The following is a 16353-nucleotide window of genomic DNA, read 5'->3' on the forward strand; positions in this document are numbered from 1 at the left end:
AGATATAGAATTTCAAAAATGTTATCCTGAATTTTATAGAAAGGACAAGGAGCCTCTGGGGTCAAGAATCCAAAATTTTCTTTTCAGAGTTGGTCCTTCCACAACTGGAGTCACAGCAAAAGGAGCTGCTTACAGAACCTTTGCAGAGGAAGCAGCTGGTGTGACATTGAGAACACAAGGAATGCAAGTTGCATTTAGTCTTATTGCCTCTTAACCTTTTCTATCTTTACCAAGCAGCTTTCGAACTTTATTCATTTCTTATATGATGCATCAATATCGAGTATCTAGCATGAGAACCTGTGTGGCACGTGAGCCAGTGAGGTGTAGTGGTTAGAATGCTGAACTGGAACTTGAGAGAGCTGGGTTTTAGTCCCCACATGACTGTGAAACTCAATGGGTAACTTTGGGCCAGATTCTTACTGTCAGCCTAACAAGGTTTTTGTTGTGAGAATAAAATGGAGAAGAGGAGCAAGATTATATAAACTGCCTTAGCTTTCCTGCAGGAAAAAAGCAAGATATAAATATAATAAATAAATAAAATTATCCCTAAATCTGGCCAAGACCATGCCAACTGCACAAATTACAGACTGATTTCCTTAATTAACATGGTGCTAAAAATATTAACAGCAATTCTGGTTAATAGGCTTTAGCAGATCCCATAGACATTTAGTCCATTCTGATCAAATGGGGCTTATTCACCAGAGGCAGGAAGCAGATAATTTAAGACCTGCAGTACATCTGATTGCTTCAGATTCTGAAAGCAAAGATGTAGCTGTAATTATTTCACTTGATGCTGAAAAGTGTTTGACAGATTATATTGGCAGTTTATGTTTGTGACCTTGAAAAAAATGCAATTTTTTTTACAAAATTTTAAAAAATGGACTAGATTTTTATGTCTCTCCAATATCTTGTGTCACAAGCACCGACAAATGCAATTATTTCATTTTCCCCCAGTTTGAGCATGTTCAGTTAGGTGAAACATGGTTACCTGATTGTGTGAAGGGCCCCCGGATAGTCTAGATTCCTGGCTCCATGGCTGGGGGTAGTGCTTCAGTTGCCTTCCCCTCCCAGCTGGCACAGAAAGAACTGCACTGGCTGCTCTTTGAAGGTGACCTTGCAGAGCGAAGTGGGGAAGGGAGGAAACTGGAGCTGCTTGAGTCCAAGATATTCCTCATTTCCCTCTCAAGATGCCAGGCAGCAGAAAACAGCCATCTTCTGAAAATGCAGAGCAGCAGGAATGGGGAGGGGAAGACTGCTTCAGTTGCTCCTACCCTGCACCCATAAGTGCTCACAATCTAAATTAATGCCTGCAGGTATTATCAAGATACCCACAGCAGTTGTTAACTGGGAATTTTGGTGGCCCTGAAGTGATAAAGTATCTCTGCAGATGGGTTCTTAGAGATATTTCGCTCATGGTGAAATTGAATGCAGGTGTATTATTGACTTGGAAAGATGGACATTGCTTGGGGGTATTGTAGTGGCATTCATGTGGGAAGACTACTGTGACTATGAGGAGCTAGTGGTGCGCCACAGTTCCTCCATCTTATGCCCAGTATCAGACAAAGGTTGAACTCTTGCTATTTTGAGAATGTTGCTTTAAGATTAATCAATGTAAATCAGACACCAGCTTGACATGAGAAATTGGGAAAGATGAAGCATAAACTTCATATCTGACAAGTGTCAGATATTCATATCAGTTGACCTTGTACAGGCACTTTATCATCCATTCCCACTCTCACCCATAATCACGTGTAACCTCGGTGTTATATCTATTTCAGTTGAGGGAATTCCATTGTTAGTTGAACCTTAGCATAGGCTGAATTGTGGGACAGCATTCTGCAGACTGGCAAAAGGAGTCTCCCTGCAATTGTTTAGGTGTTCATGAGAGCAAAAGGGGTGTGCTGAAGAGGTGTCATAAGCACATCCTCAGTTGTTGTTTTGCTGTATTTATTTTTGTTTAGATAAATCTCTTTTTCTTTCTACACTGAGTGTTCATTGTTTTTCAAATCTAAAAGAAGCTTCTGCCTCCTGACAACTCAGGTTCTTCGTTGTGGCCTCTGTGCATCACACATATGGGTACTGCGCCTGCGCAGTGCCTGTGGCTAGAAGATTGATAGCTAACGGTTTGGCGGGAAAACGCCACTCTCCTCCCCCCTAGTAGTATATATAGAGCAGAGTGTCCGCCATTTTCCAGTCTTTGCAACCGCCGTTCGTTGTGCCTTGTGCTGCTTTTGCTCTTGCTCTGACCGTCTTCTCGTCCATATAACCTCTCCATTTGTTCTTTTCCAAGTTACAAATCCTGTTTTTGATAGTTCTTGTTGTTACTCTTGTTGTTGTTCTCTTGTTTTTTCACCTTTTTCTCTCTTTCAAAAACAAAAAACAAAAATATATTCTTACTCCCTGCACTATCTCCTCTCTTTCCTTTCTTACAATGGCGCAATGAGCGGCTTTCCTCAAATGCGCGGAATGCTGGTCTAAAATGTCCCCGGCAGACCCGCATGACCTATGCCTTCTCTGCCTGAGGGAAGGACATAGGACAGATAAATGTTCTCACTGCCTGGCCTTCTCGAAGCAGGCCATGAAAAATCGTGAGAACTGTCTCCGGAGGCTTCTGTGGAACCATGCACTCCTTCAGTTGGACCCACTAGTCTCCCACCCCGCTCTGACCGTGGCTGCGGCCACCCGCCCAGCCCTGCGGCCACCCGCCCAGCCCTGCCTGCTCCACTGGCCTCTTTGTCCAAGGCTCCGCCCTCACGCCCTTCTGGGGAAATTCCATCTGCTCTGGGCAATCAGCCTGCTTCCCCACCTAGGAAGAAAAGTGAAAAAAGGAAGCACAGTGGCTCTGATAAGACATCTGAGCACGAGAAACCTAAGAAGGACAAGAATGGAAAGCCTCCTAGGAAACCTAAGAACCCGGACCGCTCTAAACACCGAGACTTGGGTTCGTCGGCTCCCTCGGTCCTGACGGCTGTCGTGGTACCGACACCACCCAGCCCGACTCTCCAGGAGGCTATGAGGGTTACCCCTCCTGGGTCCCCTCGTGGGTTGGAGACCCAACATCGGAGCCTGCCCAACCTCTGCTTAAGGAATCGATCTCCGACGGGGAGATCCGAGATTCCCCACATAGGGCTAGGTCCCCCACGCCTATGCCTTCAGCAGGACTGGGCCTGGAGACTGAGATGTCTCCTCCTAGGAGGCAGAGAAATCCATTGTCTGAGAGGAGATCCGGCGAGTGGTACCATCCTCAGTCTTTCTACCACAAATGGGGGGACTACCATTCCGTCGGCCACTACCCGGCCCCTAGGGGTCACTCATCTCCACCTCCTCAAGACCACCCGACATCTTCGGTCCTGAGGCAAGCCTCTACGGTACCAACCAGAGAAAGCAGCCGGTCCATGTCACCAGCGGTGTCTTTTTCTTCTGCTCCCGCATTTTATGGGGTTGATTCTGACGTATCCGATGTCGACTCCACATCTCCAGACGTCGTGGTCACCTTCCAGGGCCCTGGGTCCCCCAATGAGTCCCACATCTCTTTCGGGGAGCGGATGTTACGCCTGGTCCAATCATTGGAAATTGACGCCATACAACGGCCTGGACCAAGCACTGACAAATTTTATGATGTTGTCCGTGGGAAGCAGTCTACATCCATAGTCTTGCCACTCATCACCACCCTGCGGCAAGCTATGATCCAGCCGTGGGACCTGCCTGCCCATCCGCAACCAACTTCGAGGAGGTACGAAGCCATATACCGTATTCGGGAGGCGGACGTTCCGTTCCTTCTCCGTCACCTGAAACCGAACTCAGTCGTGGTGGAGTCCTCCCAGGGCAGGGAATCAAGGGGCCATACCACGCCCAGAGATAAAGAAAGCAGGAAAATCGATTCCATAGCCTGCCAAGTCTATGCTGCTTCCGGACTCGGCTTGAGGATTTTGAAGTATGAGGCGACACTGGCTCGATACCAGTACTTTATAATGCAGTGCCTCAATAATGTTATCGCGACGCTCCCAGGCAACCAAGGCGACCTTGCGAAAGGTTTTATAAAGGAAGCCATGCAGGCCGCAGTACAGCAATTATCCACCACGCGCCATCATGTGGACACAGACTCTCGGGCCCTGGTCGGTGCTGTCTCCCTCTGGAGGCATGTGTGGCTACGCAATTGCAATTTTCCGGAGGAGACGAAGAGGCGCATAGAGGAGATGCCCTTTGACGGGTCCAGTCTTTTTCACGCCAGAACCGACCATAAACTAAAGAAGATCTACGAATCCAGAATGACGGCTCGGCGGATGGAGCTTCAACCACAAACCTGACGTAAGTGGTCTTGGACCCATCCGTCGTACCGTCAGTCATACCAACCAAGGCAGCAGCCACTGCATTGGCAGCAACAGCGCCGCCGACAACAGGCACCACAACGATACCAACAAAGCCGTCGTCATTTTGACGGTGACAGGAGGCAACGTTGATGGGACGGGCGACCCCTTCCCCTCCTCCATAATCCACCCACCCCTCTCTCATTTGGGGACCGGCTGAAAGGCCGACTCCCCATTTGGGAGTCAATCACATCTGATCAGTGGGTGTTATCCATTATTCAGCACGGATATCGAATAGAATTTGACATCGTTCCTCTATTGAGCCCGATCCGGTTTACTCCATCCTCGCCGGTACTGATCGACAAAGTTCAACAGCTCCTCCGTAAAGGAGCGATTCGTCAATTGGCTCGAACGGAAGGACTCCACGGATTCTATTCGAGATATTTTACGGTCCCGAAGCGGGACGGTGGTCTTCATCTGATACTTGACTTGTGGGATGTCAGTAAGTTCATCACACCACAAAAGTTCAGGATGATCACCCTTCAAAATATCTTACCATTGCTAAGGAGAGAGGAGTGGTTCACCTCATTGGACTTAAGGGATGCCTATTTCCACATTTCGATTCATCCCTGTCATAGGCGTATCCTTCGTTTGGCTGTTGCGTTTGAGGTGTACGAATTCACGGTGTTACCATTCGGACTGGCTACTGCTCCACGAGTTTTTACAAAGTGTATGGCTCCTGTCTGTGCCCTTCTACGACTGTGAGGACTTCAGATTTATCCTTATCTTGACGATTGGTTGCCGGTCTCCCAAACCAGACAAGAACTTATTGCTGCCATACAGACAACCTGTTCCCTGTTGTGAAATCTTGGACTTTGCATTAAGACAGAAAAATCTTCTCTTGTTCCTACACAGATGATCACTTTCATCGGAGCTCGTCTAGACTCCATGACAGCAAGAGCATTCCTCCCGCAGGACAGACAACAAGCTCTTGCCCAACATATCCATCGAATGCGACGAGACAGAACTGTTCCAGCCAGGTCCATTCAGAGACTTTTGGGCCATATGGCTGCGTCGGTCGCTGTTGTCCCACATGCCAGGCTCCGACTTCGTCCTCTACAGCTTTTCCTCAACAAAGTGTTCCGACTGCAAAGAGACTTGCCGAAGAAACTACTTCAGATCCCATCTTCTGTTCTCCACTCTTTACTATGGTGGACAGTCTCGGCCAATCTAAACGTGGGGGTACCTTTTCGATCCCGATGCCCTTCGATGACACTCGGTACTGATGCATCCCTTTTGGGATGGGGAGCAGTATGTTCCAACCTATGCACCCAAGGCATATGGAATCAACAGGAATCCAGGAATCACATCAATTTCCTAGAACTCCTGGCAGTTTTCAAGGCTCTGCGCTCGTTCGAGGTCGTTCTTCGGGACCGAGTAGTTCAGATAACCTCGGACAACATTGCTACAGTCTTTTATCTGAACAAACAAGGAGGGATGAAGTCACCAACGTTAGCATGGCTCTCGATGAAAATCTGGGAGTGGTGCATTCCGAGAGCTATTACCCCGATAGCAGTACACCTTGCGGGTACGGACAATGTGGAAGCCGATCTTTTGAGCAGGCACATGTCCACATCTCACGAGTGGGAACTGGATCGTCAGGTATGAGACCAACTATTCAATCGCTGGGGCCACCCAGACATGGACTTATTCGCTACCCAACAGAACAGGGTATACGAAATGTTTTGCTCAAGAGCAGGAATTGGACAAGGGTCGACAGGGGACGCGTTTATGATCCCCCCTGCTTTCCCTCCAATTCCCCTCATCATGAGAGTGATATCAAAGATAGTCCATGACAGGGCCACGGGACTATTAGTAACTCCATGGTGGCCGCACCAAGCTTGGTTCTCAACTGTTCTGCAGATCTCCCAAGAATACCTCCACCTTCCATTCATCCCATACCTCATAACCCAGCGACAGGGCATGATTCGCCACCCGGACTTAGCATCATTGAAGTTGATGGCATGGCGAATTCGATAACAGCCCATACTACTTCGGTACTGATGTTGTCTATACCTACTATGGATCCCATCCTTGGATCCGACATGCCACTCCACGCTTCGAATCCTTCGACACTTTCTACGCCCCTGGATCTAACTAATGTTCCGTCGGGTCCGACGCCTCTTCACCCGGACATTCAGCATATTCTTGATTCTGTGCTAAGGCCGTCAATTCGTAAGTCTTATGCGGCCAAGTGGTGAAGATTCTCTGTCTTTGCGGAGTCACATTCATTTCTTCCACAGTCAGTATCCATAGACCACATTCTGCAGTTTCTCCTACAACTTTACCATTCCGGCCTGAAGCCATCATCCATTAAAGTGTACACAGTAGAAATTTCACATTACCGTGGTACAATTCAAGGTTTCTCCATCTTCTCTCAACCACTGATAAAGAGATTCCTTAGAGGACTCCATAACCTTCATCCAATGGTCAGACCGGTTATGCCTACATGGAGCCTTTCAGTGGTCTTACAAGCTCTCACAAGGGCTCCCTTCGAACCTTTGGCGACAATTGATTTACACCTTCTTTCCTGGAAAACAGCATTCCTTGTAGCAGTTACATCAGCTCGGAGAGCTAGTGAGCTCTGCACCCTCAGGGTAGACCCTCCGTACCTAAATTTTCATAAGGAGAAGGTAGTTCTGCAAATAGATTCATCCTTTCTTCCAAAAGTGGCTACTCCCTTTCAAACTGGTCAGGACATTGTTCTACCTGCCTTTTTTCCATCTCCATCGGATCCGCTTGAGAGATCTTTACATACACTCGATGTATGGTGCTGCCTAGCCTTCTATAGATCTAGAACTGAGTCTATTCGACATTCCAACAGACTCTTCCTTAAATACTCTGAACAGAATCAAGGTTTTCCCGTTACTCCTCAGAGACTCTCCAAATGGATAATACACACAATTATTCTTTCCTATCAGTTGGCTAAGACAGACTTGCCTACAGCCCGAGAGGACATTCCACTAGAGCTGTAGCTGCTTCCTCAGCTTTTGTGTTGGGAGTTCCACTTGATGATGTCTGCAGGGCGGCCACTTGATGCACATTTGCAAAACATGACTGACTGGATGTCCAGGCTAGACAAGACTGTTCCTTTGGCAGAGCCGTTCTTTCAGCTATTCTTCGATGATGACACCTCCCTCCTCCAAGCAGGGTAAGCTTGTTACTCTACCCATATGTGTGATGCACAGAGACCATGACGAAGAAAAACAGGTTGCTTACCTGTAACTGATGTTCTTCGAGTGGCCATCTGTGCAGTCACACAACCCACCCGCCGACCCCGCTCGGTGTCAATGGATGGTGCTTCTTGGTACCGTATTATTTTCGCTTTGGTACCGAGTCAGTATGTTTTCTCTTGTCGTGGGTTCAACAATGTTAATTACTTAGTCACACTTATTTCTTTGAGAGTGAACGTCCGGTCTATCAAAGACTGGAAAATGGTGGACACTCCACTCTATATATACTACCAGGGGGGAGGGGAGAGGAGTTTTCCTGCCAAACCATTAGCTATCAATCTTCCGGCCACAGGTACTGCGCAGGCACAGTACCCATATGTGTGACTGCACAGATGGCCACTCGAAGAACATCAGTTACAGGTAAGCAACCTGGTTTTCTTGGGGTAAATTTAACATACCTGTGGATAGTCAACTATTTAAAGTTGATATGTGTGAGTAATCCATACTCACACATGGGGGGTTAGAATTCTTCGGATTTTGGGGGCTTGAATCCCTAAACCCTGGTCCACTTTGCAGGTTCTTGATAGACATGCCCAGCATTTGCAAGGTGCTTGCCAGAAATTGAGCCCCATATGCAGTGCAAGTACCTCCCCTTTCCCCTGCAGCAGTAAGTGGCTGAGAAGACTGGTTGCTGGGAAGGGTACCTGGTGCACCTGGTTGAGGCACCCCCTTTTTTGCATCCTGTATCTGCTCCTGATGGGGAAGGTTGCAGGTTGTGCAGCCAGGGTCTGCAAGCATTCATGGACTTCCGCTTGGCTTGGCTTGCTTTGTATTACTGGACTAAGCAATGCTAGAGGGATGGATTCTGAAAGTAATACCTAGTGGTCCTTCATATAATCCTCAAATATATTTTTGAAAAGGTTGTGCAGCAATTTGGAAGTGTATCTGTGTGAGTTCGGGAGGGGGGTCTTTTACATTTTTAACTGAAAAAAACCCCCAGTTCTTGATTTGTGTCAAAAAGCTTATTTGCCTGAACTAATGATAGGAAATAATGTGGCCTCAGGATTTAGCTATATTAAAAAGGAAGGAAAATCTTGGAGACCTGGCATGCAATGGTTTGTCAGCTATGGTTTGCTCCGTATTTTCATGCTAAATTAACTTTATGGTTTTGAAAACAGGTGGAGCACATGGGCTGACAATGGAATTCATACTTTAGATCACTAAATTTGGATGAAGGGTTACCATGTTAGTGTTGCAGATTAGGTAGCACTTACTTGTCTAGTGCTACCGTGTTTCCCTGAAAATAAGACCGGGTCTTATATTAATTTTTGTTCCAAAGACGCTCTAAGGCTTATTTTCAGGTGATATCTTATTTTTTTCATGTACAACAATCTACATTTATTCAGATACAGTCCTGTCATCTTCTTGTGGAACACTGTCATAACTCTCCAAACCCCAAATTGTGTTGCAATGGACGTTCTAAATGTGTCTGTCTGGCTGATGATCTTAACTGGGGTTTATTTTGGGGGTAGGGTTAGGGTTGGGGTTACATTACGAGCATCCTGAAAAATCATGCTAGGACTTATTTTCCGGTTAGGTCTTATTTTCAGAGAAACAAGGTAGTTGGCAGTACACTCAACTTTAGCATTTGTTGAAGTCTATAAATAGGCAATTAGTTATGCATATTCATTATTTCTTACAGTCCCGAAGAAATGGATTGTTTTCTTACAAAAAAGCTAACCCAACAATAGCTATTTATAAATGACTTCTGAAATGCAGGAAAGTAGATGTTCAGACAGTCAGAATTGAATGGGATGAGGAATTGATATGTCCTATACTGGTTAACCAATGGAAGGTTGCCTTCTTGGCTGTATGTAATGTCTTTGTAGACTTAAAACTGATTCAACAACAAGCCATGTTGCAAGTACACTGGACACTATTGCAGCCTGTTAAGAAGACTAGCTATGCAAGACATTGTAGGTGTAGCATAGACAGTACCTCTCTGAGGCATATGATATGGGCATGTCATATAGTGGTTTCCATTTGGTTGGACGTTATGGCTCATATAAATTTTAGTCTTCAAAAAATCTGTGATAAATGTGGGTGCACACAAGCTTTTAAAGAATATCCCTGTGATGTGGGGGTGAACAGCGAAAGTGGGTACCAAGATCCCTTACAACTGCAGGGAGGCTTATATATCAAGTTTGCAAGGAAAAACATCTGCTACCATGCTCTCAGTGGACTGATGATCTCACTGCTCATGCTACATTTGAGCATAACCCCTATAACTGTCCAAGTCATTTGGATGGTTATTTACATATATGGAATGCTTGTGTCAATGTATACATTTGAAATAGAAAAGTAAAACCTTTCCCAGCAGCTCTTTGTGTTTTCCTCACCCCGTCACAGTCAGGGAGATGTCACTTATTACTGTGTGTAGATTATGATAAGCATCCCCCTTTGTTGCTCTTGTTTTTTACCGTTGCAAATATTGTTGTGTTGTAAATAAAAATATTTTTTAAAATGGTTTCAAATGACCCAAAAAATAATAAGCCCAACATATTTCAGAAATATATTTCCTTCCTCAGGGCCTGCAAATAAAAGTTCAAGGTAAAGCATTATTAATGTTTTAAAACCATACTAAAACTGTAAAAAATACAGAGTTGCATCAGTTTTTACAAATGCATCCAAGCTTCCTATCAGTGCTAACTCTCATATAATTTTTGCATCCATGTGTTAGAATATATAATGTACTCACTCAAAGGTTAATATAAAGGCTTTTCTTTGGGAAAATAGTTTACAAATTTATCAAAGATAAATCTCATACAATTGTTCCCTCTGGCTATTAAACATTCCATTGTTATAAACTTTGCAGCCTCATTATTTTATTCCTCCATAAAAACATTTTGACCAATTATTTATATTCTTTTACTCACTCGGTTGTCTTTCTCTGCATATATTTTAAGAATTCTTACTGATCTTTTCTCTTTTTCAACTATTTGCTTCAACTGTCTCAGTTGTTTTATATTCTGAAACTGGCTCCAAGTGACTGGGCAACAGCATTTCAATGCAGGAGATTGCTTGTTGCCTCTTTATGCATGAATATGTTTACAGAATTTCTTCCCACAACTCACAGCAATGTTAAGCATCCTAGACCTTCATTCGGACCCTTTGTAACAAGGCTATCCAGTTACAGAATCCAGAATGTCTCTCTCCTAAGACATTTGACATGCAGTGTGCTTAATTCTTTTATCACCCATGGAACAGTTCTGCTGTAAACCTTTTCTTCTTACATTACATTGCTGAAATGTAAACTCGTGCATTTCTTGAGTAGTCCTTAGGTCTGCCCAGCATTTATTGCATAGATGTGTGATACTACATACCTCACATGCACTGCAACAAGTGGAAAATATTGGATAATACATATTCTATTGTCCCCTGCCTGGACGAAAGAATTGCAAGCATGGCATTTCGATGTATTTGCAGTGTATGCAGCATCCGCTTGGGTGATGCCCTCGGTGTTCTGATGCCTCTCGAAGAACTGGCTGAACTGTTTATGGTTGTGACCAACCAGCCTTTTAGATAAGTAGTTTTTCTGCAAGCAGTGCAAGGTCTGTTGTTTAAACCCAGAGAATCCCTACCAAATGCCCATGTTTAAAGCGAGACTACTGGCAACAGACTCTGGAGACTACTGGCAACTTCATCAAAAGTCAGGTTACAAAAGAATTTGTCACTGCACTTTGGTATTTATCCACTCATTAGATCTTCTTCATCTTTGTCAGACGTTTATGTTATGACCAACTCAATGACAGTACAACTTCTTTTCATGATTTATTGGTCTTGTAGTACACCTGCCTTCACTCTGAATGAATAAACAATTTCTTAGAAATTGTCCATATACCAAGTTATGTCTCGCTTTGGGTGAAAAGTCACATATTGCCAAGACGGATTTTTGTAAGTCAGTTTTCTATACAATACTGTGTACCCTATTTTGGTCCGCCTACATCATCATATCTGGAAAATGTATGGTTTTATCATCTTGATGCATCTCAAATTCTATATCATCCTATGTAATATGCTATATTTTTAAAAAATTGAGAAATATTATTTGAACATTCCAAACAATAAAGATGTCATCAATGCACCACCACCATTTGCTCAGGAACTTGCTTCATTAACCCATATTTATTCTCAAAATCATTCATATACAGAGTTGCCATCTCTGAACCCAAAGATGCACCATTATTTTGTCCCTCTCTCATCATTAAGTCTATAATAATTTTTGCACAGATATTTCAGGTAGAGACAATATAAATATGATGTATGGGGTACTTTTAGAGGCTTTTCTTCCAGGTCTGTTCTATAATAATCATAGTCTTTACTGACTGATAAATCATGTTTCTGTATCTTGCATATACTAAGCTTTGACCAAAAAATTGGTGGAATCCCAAATATAAGAATTCATGCCCAGACTGCTACCCATCAATGAGGTTTCTAATCAATAGAGAACCTTGTTCTACTTCTTATATGTATAAAATGCCTTCTCTATTAAAAAGAAATCTAAAGCATGTGCATGTATGGTTTTGTCTAGAATTGCTCAATAATAAAATACTAAGATGATTGAGAGCAGTAGAAGAATGATGTAACTCACCTTGAGTTCTTTAAAAAAAAGAAACAGGCAGGATATAAATCAAATAAACAAATACAATAGCGTAATCAGAATTTAACTGGATCTAGAGCAAACTGACTGAAAGAAATGGTATCTGTGCAAAAAGCTGAAATGCTTTCTGGTACATTTCCAAGAAAAGGTAGGGGAGAATCCATGCTGAAATACGAGGTATTCTGCAAGATTAGTAGCTCCTTACCTTGATGTGTCTCACGGTGAACACAACAGGATCAGCCAGATAAACCTTATTGCTGAAATCTTTATTTATTGCTGCTGTGATGATAGGGGAGTTCACTATTACAGAATGGTTGGTAGACATGGCTTCCATGCCCAGCTTCATGCTGGCATTCTCTGTGGATAGGTAGCGGCCCAGGTTGTTGTACAGGACAAAAGCCACTCTGATTTCACCTGGAAAGAGAAATGGGATAATGGGGAAACTTAGCCAGCACTGCTCTCTCACAAAATCTTTTGCTCCAGAGCAGAGACAGTCATCCTTAATGGAGATGGAAAGTTATAGAAAGAGCTGTGCTACTGGCAAAGGGACAACCTGTAGATTTGAGGAAAGTACTCCTGCTGCTGAGTGTAGAATTGGTGTACACCAATTCTACACCACCAAAGTTGGTGTAGAATTCTGCTTATAGTCATTCCATAATGAAATGGAAGAGCTGATTCCAACATGGAGCAAGATGGCACTGCTCCGGGGGTAGAGAGATGGTGAGGGGAATCACAAAGCACAAATATACAACAAGGAAAACAATTTGCACATGCTTAGTTACACAGCACATTCATTTACACAACACAGGGTTAATACAGGTTCTAAGCACTAACAATATCAGGCCTTTACCTACTGAGCTGGTCAACTTATGTCTGGGTTGTATTTCCTCAGACTGTGAGGAGGGGCTCATATAGTCATATGACACAGCCTAGCTTTCTGCTTGTCATGTGAGTTTTCCATGTGGTTAGATCCTGGCTCTTGTTCCCTTCCTTAATGAGGGAATAATGCCCTAAATTCTGCCCTTGCCCAGCACAGCTTCTACCTCCAATGGTTCACTCCTTCCACCTACAGACAAAATCACAGAAAAAAATCGCAGAATGGTAGAACTGGAAGGGGCCCATAAGGCCAAGTTAAAGCATCCCTGACAGGTGGCTGTCCAACTGCCTCTTGACTGCCTCCAGTGTAGGAGGGCCCACAACCTCCCTAGGTAATTGGTTCCATTGCTGTACTGCTCTAACAGACAGGAAGCTTTTCCTGATGTCCAGCTGGAATCTGGCTTCCTGTAACTCAATCCCATCATTCCTTGTCCTGCACGCTGGAATGAGTGAGAAGAGATCCTGGGCCTCCCCAGTGTGACAGCCTCCCAAGTATGTGAAAAGTGCAACCATATCTCCCCTTAGTCTTCTCTCCTCAAGGCTGAACATGTCCAGTTTTTTCTTTCCAGAACTCCTCCTCCAGTTTGCACTTAAATCTGATTCCTAACCCATTTTATGCTGGGCCTTCCATCCTGCAATGCCTTTCATGGGAGATTCCACACATTTCCCTACCATTACTCTCTCTCTCTAGTGGCTGTCTAACTGATACTGACTTTTATTTTGTTTTCACAAAGGTATACATTATTCAAGTGCTTTGAATAAATATTTTACATTATGTCACTTAAAATATTCATTTATGGTTTTCAAATCACAAGGAAAAATATGGAAAAATAGTGGTTGGTCAAAAGAACTATAAGCTTACTAACACTGCTGGCAAATATACACAGAAGAATTTGCAGTGCTACAATAGTTTCAACCGCACTTTGGCTTGTTTATGATGTTGGGCAAACTGGCATTTGTTGCACCAAAGTATCAGTCCAATGAAGTAAACAACAATAGAGAGAGGGGCTAGGCTGGTACCCAAGAATAATCTACATCAGACCTGACCCACAAGAGAAAACAACAGAATTTCCTTTATTGTCATCAACACATCTCTGCTAAAACTCTCATAGACCTTGACTGATAGACTCATCTTTTTTTTTTACTTGATGCTCTTTATGAATTACTTGCATTAAATAAAATTTCTAAGTGATATGCAAAAACAGGTCTTCATACAGAGGAGTAGATTACCTTACTGGAAAGGGGTGTTTTTAGCAGGTACCAGAAACCCCAGGATATATGGGTGCGAAAGCTGGACAGTAAAAAAAGGTGACAGGAAGAAAATTTATGTTTTCAAAGCATGGTGCTGGAAAACAGTTTTGTGAATACCTTGGATAGACAGAAAGATGAGGCCCCTTCTGACTCACTCTGTTTCTATGTTTCTATCATGGCAGGGAGAGTCGAAGGCAGAAGACAAAAGGGAGGACCAAATGTGAGATGGATTGAATCCATAAAGGAAGCCACTGCCTCCAGCTTGGGAGAACTGAACGGAGCTGTCATGGACAGGACACTTTGGGGGCCTTTCATTCATTTGGTTGCCATAGGTCAGAGATGATCTGATGGCACATAGCAGCAGCAACAGAAAGCTCATTGCCTCAGAGAGGTTAATTCATAGTGGTAGGAAGCTCCAGAAGGTGGTCACTGCAATACTAAAGGCCCTATTAGGAGCCCTGAGGGATGGACTGCCAAAATCCTAGGTACCACCAAGAGGTAACTCTTGATGGGTGCTGCAAGTGAGTGTGCTAATAGGGGATCAAGTGATATCTTAAGTTTCCAGGGTATGCATTGTTTAGAGCTTTGTAAAGAAATGCCACAACCTTAAACCTGGCTTGGTAGCATATTGGTAGCCAATGCAGTTCCTTCAGCATAGCTGTAATATAGTGAAATAAGTCTGACCTTGACATTCTGCATGAACTGCAGCTTTTGGACCAACCTCAAGGGCAGCTGAACATAACGCACATTGCAGAATGTAATTTTGAGGTCACTGAAGCATGGCTCACAGTGTTCAAGCTATCCTGGCCCAGGATGGGCTGTCCTACCTGCTGGAGCACTCAGAGCCATTGAAGACACTGGTGCCCCCACTGACAGTTCTAGGGATCCATGAGCACCCCTAGGACTGCACACCCGCTGCATCAGGGAGAGGGTAGCTCCTCTAGATGCAGTTCCCAGGTACAGCAGTCACACCCACAGAGCCTCCACCTTGCCAGGATTCAGTTCATTGGCCCCCAGCCAGCCCAACCCTGCATCCACAACCTCCCTTGTTTCAGACATTACCGAGAAATAGAGCTTGTGTCATCACAGGATTGAGGGAACCTCACCCCAGACTCCGTTATTACTGTGCCCAACAGCTTCATATAGATGTTAAGCAGCATTACAGATCAAATAGTACAAGCATTGCACAGCCTAAGCAAGGGAAGGAGGAACAACACATTCTCCCCCAAAGCTAGTCTCTGAGACCACCCTGCATATGACCTTTCGGATGGTTGCTTAACATGAAGTAGTTATTCACCAGCAACAACAGACCTTGTCTACAGAGATACAGACACAAGAGCCAGACCCAGATGCCAACTCTGTCCCCAGATCTATTCTTGCTGCAATACCACAGACCCTAATAACATTATGCACAACACCAGCTCATCTTCCAGTGTGGCATGTGGCATGTGGCATTTTTTTGTTAGCAGCATCCTTCAACGCTCCATATAGGACAGATAAAGAGATTCTTCTCCGTGCAGAAGAATCAATGGATAAAAATCTGGCACCAGACATGACATTATTCCAAAAACAAAAGATCACTTTTGCCTTCCCAGGATATTGTCATTGACCTCAAAGTGGTCATTCTTGAACAAAGCACTTTCAAAGACTAATTACAATGCAAAACCCCTAAAGCATTGCTTATTAAGAAGTTGGACACCTTCAACTGTGGCTAGAACAAGGACAATAGTGTCTTACAGCTGCTGCTTTTAAATCACAGTGCTTATATTTTTCTGCTTATCCTGCAAAGATCTCATGACTATTTTTGTGAATATCCAGGGATCTACCTCATTGTTTATAATTCCCTCTTCAGCTGAATGGCTAATGCCAAAAACAGGATCATACAAAATGGGAAAACATCCAGAATGACCCAGTGGAATAAGAAAATAAAATCTTGATATGTTAAAGAAGTGATTTTTATATATGAATTTTGGCCCTGAATATAGGCCTTCCTCAGGGTCTAGATTAAAGAAAGATGAAAGGAACA

At 43.9% G+C, this 16353-nt stretch overlaps 1 protein-coding gene across 2 annotated transcripts in view; it reads right to left on the reverse strand.

Annotated features, from left to right (window-relative positions):
• Positions 1-16353, reverse strand: part of ADGRL3 (adhesion G protein-coupled receptor L3) — a 394878-nt gene that overhangs the window by 104484 nt on the left and 274041 nt on the right. For both annotated transcript variants that reach the window (XM_044449737.1, XM_044449736.1), the window contains one exon: positions 12406-12614. In XM_044449737.1, coding sequence (XP_044305672.1) covers positions 12406-12614 — 209 coding nt within the window. The remainder of the gene's footprint in view (positions 1-12405; positions 12615-16353) is intronic.

This window comes from Varanus komodoensis, unplaced genomic scaffold (assembly GCF_004798865.1).
Source record: "Varanus komodoensis strain SLA01 unplaced genomic scaffold, ASM479886v1 scaffold60, whole genome shotgun sequence".
NCBI classification, from domain to species: Eukaryota; Metazoa; Chordata; class Lepidosauria; order Squamata; family Varanidae; genus Varanus; species Varanus komodoensis.